At 39.1% G+C, this 5,286-nt stretch overlaps 1 protein-coding gene across 1 annotated transcript; it reads right to left on the bottom strand.

Annotated features, from left to right (window-relative positions):
* Window positions 1–4,219: 4,219 nt before the first annotated feature.
* On the bottom strand, window positions 4,220–4,705 carry LOC112523749. Its single transcript, XM_025133426.1, has one exon. The coding sequence runs from the start codon at window positions 4,703–4,705 to the stop codon at window positions 4,220–4,222; it is 486 nt and encodes a 161-aa protein (XP_024989194.1).
* Between the last annotated feature and the right edge of the window lie 581 nt (window positions 4,706–5,286).

Raw genomic sequence — 5,286 nt, 5'->3', positions numbered from 1 at the left:
TGATACCAATTGTTGGACCGATCTAGGGAACCGCCCACGTGATATTTTCCGCTTTGGGTTTGACCAACCCCTCACGGCTTTAAAACGCGTCACTGGTAGGAGTAAGACTCCTATTTCCTTATAAGGAAGCTGAATCCCCCTAGCCTCACCGATGTGGGATGCTCCTGCATTGCTACAGGAACGTTGGGTTTAAGAATCGCGGATTTGACCGGCTCGAGGGAACGATGAGTTTTTCGGACCCAACACAAAACATCCAGATTATGTCTACTTTTTGGACAAAGCTCTCTATGGGCTGAAACAAGCACCCAGGGCCTGGTACGATACACTCTCTACCTTTCTCATCGACAATTGATTCAAAAAAGGTACCATCTATACAACTTTTTTTCTCGAGAAGCATAAAGGTAATATATTACTTGTGCAAATATATGTGGATGATATCATATTTGGTTCTACCAATGCTAAATTTTGCGAAAAAATCTTAAAGCTGATGAAAAGCAAATTTGAGATGAGTATGATGGGAGAACTTAGTTTCTTTCTTGGTTTCAAATAAAACAAACTTTAGAAGGGATTTTCATCAATCAGTCCAAATATGTGATTGACCTTTTGAAGAAACACTCTCTCTCAAATCCATCATCGATGAGAACACCAATGGCTATAGGAGCTAAGCTGTTTGCTGATCCATCAGGCAAATCTGTGGATGTAACAACCTATAGAGGCATGATTGGATCATTCTTGTACCTAACTTCTAGTAGACCAGATATTATGTTTGCTACATGTCTTTGTGCAAGGTATCAAGCTAATCCTAAGGAATCTCATCTCTCTGCGGTCAAGAGGATCTTTAGATACCTCAAAGAAACTCCTTTATTGGGTCTCTGGTATCCTAAGAACTCTGGCTTTGATCTAATAGCCTACACCAATGCAGATCATGCAGGTTGCAAGCTTGATAGAAAGAGTAAGTCTAGAAGCTGTCAACTCTTGGGGGACAAGCTGGTAAGTTGGACATCCAAAAAACAAAATTGTGTTTCAACCTCTACAGAAGAAGCATAATATGTTACTGCTGCTAGTTGTTGTTCACAAGTTCTCTGGATGAAAACCCAGCTTAAGGACTATGGATTTCAAAATGAAAAGATTCCCATCCTCTGTGACTCTAAGAGTACCATAGCTATTTCTGCAAATCCTGTGCAACATTCCAAGACTAAGGACATTGATGTTAGGTACCATTTTCTCAAATATCCTGTAGAAAGGGGAACAATAGAGATGTACTTTGTTCCTACAGAGATTCAACTTGCTGACATTTTCACAAAAGCTCTTGATGAGAAAAGATATCTATTTCTTGTCAGCAAGATGGGTATGCTGAATCTCACCACTTAGAGGCAATCTATCTTTTCAAACTAGAGATCCTCAATATCTCTTGGTTATGCCTAAAAGTAATACATTATCATGCCCATCATCACCAAGTACTCTAAACCAGAGCCTCTGGCCAAATAGAAATACTTATTCAATTTTTGGCCAAAAGTTCATTGTCTTCGCAACCAGAGCCCGTCTGGTCCAAAGAAAATACTTAATGATTTTCACCAAGTATCCCCTTCCCAACCAGAGGCTCTGGTTGTATAGACCAGAGCCTCTAGATTCCAAGCCTTTGAGACCAGAGCCCCTCTGGTCCCATTCTTGGTCTCCCGTCATGTCTTCTCATACATTTCACTTAGCCATTTCATTCATCATGCAACCAGAGCCTCTGGTTCCAAAGACCAGAGCTTCTGGTTTCCAAGTTCTTTAAGACCAGAGCCCCTCTGGTCCAACTTGGTCATCATAAGGCACATTATCATTGAACTCCCTTCTCATTTTGCATCATCCATTCAACCAGAGCCTCTAGTTCTAAAGACCAGAGCCTCTGGATTCTAAGTCTTTGGAACCAGAGATCCTCTGGTCCCATAGACCCATCTTTTCATTATCATTTACATCATCTTGGTTATCATTCATTTATTTTTGCACCATCTTTCATAACCAGAGCCTCTGATTGTATAGACCAGAGCTTCTGGTCATCTCATACACCCTCGTTATTGATTCTAGGGGGAGTTTTTACTCATTGCACAATCCTATGCATCATTTCAGGGGGAGTATTGCACTTTACATTCATCATCAAGCATCTGTATTGTAACACACAAGTTACCGAACCACAATTAACGGATAGATCTTAAGCTAAATTTCAAGGTCAACCTCAATAAAATACGGGATACATATATATATATATATATTTACCATTAAAAGATAAGTTTTATATCAACATTTACATCTGAACGGCCGAAAGTATTCATCGGGAAAAAAAACTTCAACCAGGAAAGAGTGACAAATACTATCCAAAAGCATAAACTACCGTAAACCAAAATATGACGGTCCTCGATTCCAACACGAACCATCAACGATCTACAACTTTCCCTTTACTCTTAGCTTCTTTACCTGAAAGGTTTACCACTAAAAGGATAAGCTAACAAAGCTTACTGAGTTTAAATGGATATCATGCACATCATGACTAATGTAAGTACATGTATAAGAAAATCTAGAAGTATAAGAGTCAATATTCATCAAAAGCATGTGTTAACGAGAAATAGATTTTAAAGGAAACAATAAAGACAATCAAATGAATTTATAACACAAACACTTCAATAATCAAAATCACGCTATGCACAACTAGTACATTAACCAACAATTTAAGTCTAAAACAACAGACAAATATTAGGCTTGACTGACCAATCCGTGTCCGTCCACTCTCGGATGGTGTACAAACCCTCTACTCATCTTCCTGCAATAACCACCCTCCATCCCCGGACAGATGAGTAGGGACAGCCCCTCCGGTTGTCTCACCCGGATCCAAAGGTGTCCGACAACCGGCGCCGAACACATGAACAATGCATCAAACAACCTAATTATAAGAAGTGACCATGAAACAACAATTATGAATACAGTATGGGTAACACATACACCTATAGAGCATATAATAGACACATATCCAAGTAAACTCACCATAAAATTCGGTTGAATTAAACCAAATGTCAAACCGAGTGGTCGAATCCTATTTCCAAATCAAAGTTGGAAAACCACCTCCAAGACTTTCATAGAATCTCAAACAATCCTGGAAGTTATATTCAAAGTCTCATTAGTGAAGGACAACAAGAACTCACTCAAACCTCATTTCGATTAAGGTACTCTACTTTGGATTTCAATATAAATACTCAACTTGCAGGGCTGTTTAACTCCTTTAAAACTCAAAATCACCAATTCAGATCTAAAGACAAGTTGTAGCCCTTTCTCTTACCTTTCTAGGGCCTATTTATTCATAGTTTTTTGAATTTTCTATGATTTTCCAAAAACAGGGCTGTAATCATCCTATCAAATGGTCAAAACACCCATTTTAATCCAAAACATTACCAATACTAGCACAATAAGTTCCAAATTCATAGTTTCACTTATTTTTACCATATTCCACAATAAGTCAATGATAAACCATGATTATAACATCAATTTTCTACTAGTTTCATTGTATCTCAAATTGACTCCTAAAAGTCAACACTTGTTCTTGAGCTAACATCATATTTTCAAGAAATCTTATAATCCATCCTTGGATTTCAAATACTAACTAATAATAACACTTAGTCCTAACATAATTTCATGATTTCAACAGTAAATCACCACATGAACGGACTCAAACTCTATGCATGCCATCAAAATAAAGATAAAATATGAGTTTTACCTTTGATTTCTCTATAAATCTTTCAATAATCTTGATAAAACACTTGATTTAGRGATAGATTAACTCCCAAGTGTGTGTAATCGCACCTTAGAACACCAAGACTGATTTTGAGAGAAAGCGGGGCTGAAAATGGGGCTGATTTGATGATTTGTGAACTAAATCCCGAGTTGGGTCGGGTTGATCCGGCTGGGTACCCGTTTTGACCCCTAAACACTAAAAATTGCATAACTTTTTACTCAGGACTCCGTTTTCGATGAGGTTTTAGCCTACGCGTCCGTTACGAGATAACCTACAAGATCCAATAAAAAGACTCTAGAAAATATTTCCAAAAAAAAGAAAAAAAATCGTTAGAACCCAATGCTTAAAACCATACCCAAAAAGTCGATGTTTTCAACACATAAGTAAGCGTATTAGGAAGATGGATGTTACAAATACCTCCTCCTTTCGAGGATTTCGTCCTCGAAATCAAGGTCACTCAAATAACTCCGGGTACTTGGCCTTCATTTCATCTTTGTTCTCCCACGTCCAATTCGGACCACGGTGATGCTTCCATTTAACAAGGACCAAATCTACGATCTTGTTTTGGAGATTAACGGTTCTTTCATTAAGAATGGCCTCGGGTTCTTCTATGTACCTCAATCTTTTATCCAACTTGACCTCCACCGAAGGAATGATCTCCACATGCTTACCCAAGCATTTCCTTAGATAGCTAACGTGCAAAATGTCATGAATACAGGAGAGTTCTTCTGGCAACTCCAAGTGATAGGCTTGTTTTCCAATACACTCAAGTATTTTAAAGGGTCCAACGAAACGTGGACTCAACTTCCCTTTCTTACCAAACCGTAGAATTTCCTTCCAAGGTGATACTTTCAGCATCACCATATCTCCCACTTCAAACTGAATCGGTCGTCGTCGTTTGTCGGCATAAGATTTCTGTCGATCTTGGGCTGCTTTCATTCTTTCACGTATAACCCTTATCTTATCATGTGTGACTTGAATCAACTCGGGTCCAGCCAATACTTTCTCTCCGGTTTCTTGCTAGCAGAGAGGCGTATGTCACTTACGTCCGTACAAAGCCTCAAATGGAGCCATGTCGATCGTGGAGTGATAACTGTTGTTATACGAGGACTCTATAAGTGGCAAGTGGTAATCCCAGATTCCACCAAACTCCAAGATACAAGCTCGTAACATATCCTCCATTGTTTGAATCGTGCGTTCTGACTGTCCATCGGTTTGGGGGTGATACGCGGTACTAAGAGCGACACGAGTCCCTAGTTCTCTTTGCATACTAGTCCAAAAATTTGAGGTATATCGAGAACCACGATCAGAAACTACCTTTAACAGTACACCGTGGCGGGAAATTATTTCATCAATGTATATTTGTGCCCAACGATCCATAGAATAATCTACCCGAACTGCGAGAAAATGAGCACTTTTTGTTAACCGGTCCACAATCACCCAAACACTATCGTGTTGACGAGAAGTCTTCGGTAGCTTCATTACGAGGTCCATGGTCAACTCTTCCCATTTCCAGACTG

Source organism: Cynara cardunculus (genome assembly GCF_001531365.2).
Source record: "Cynara cardunculus var. scolymus isolate 2C chromosome LG 12, CcrdV1, whole genome shotgun sequence".
Classification (NCBI taxonomy): domain Eukaryota; kingdom Viridiplantae; phylum Streptophyta; class Magnoliopsida; order Asterales; family Asteraceae; genus Cynara; species Cynara cardunculus.
This window is presented reverse-complemented; position numbering and strand designations above follow the sequence as displayed.

Excerpts from the sequence above, each read along its gene's own strand:
- LOC112523749 (XM_025133426.1), bottom strand. The coding sequence starts at position 4,705 with ATGAAAGCAGCCCAAGATCGACAGAAATCTTATGCCGACAAACGACGA.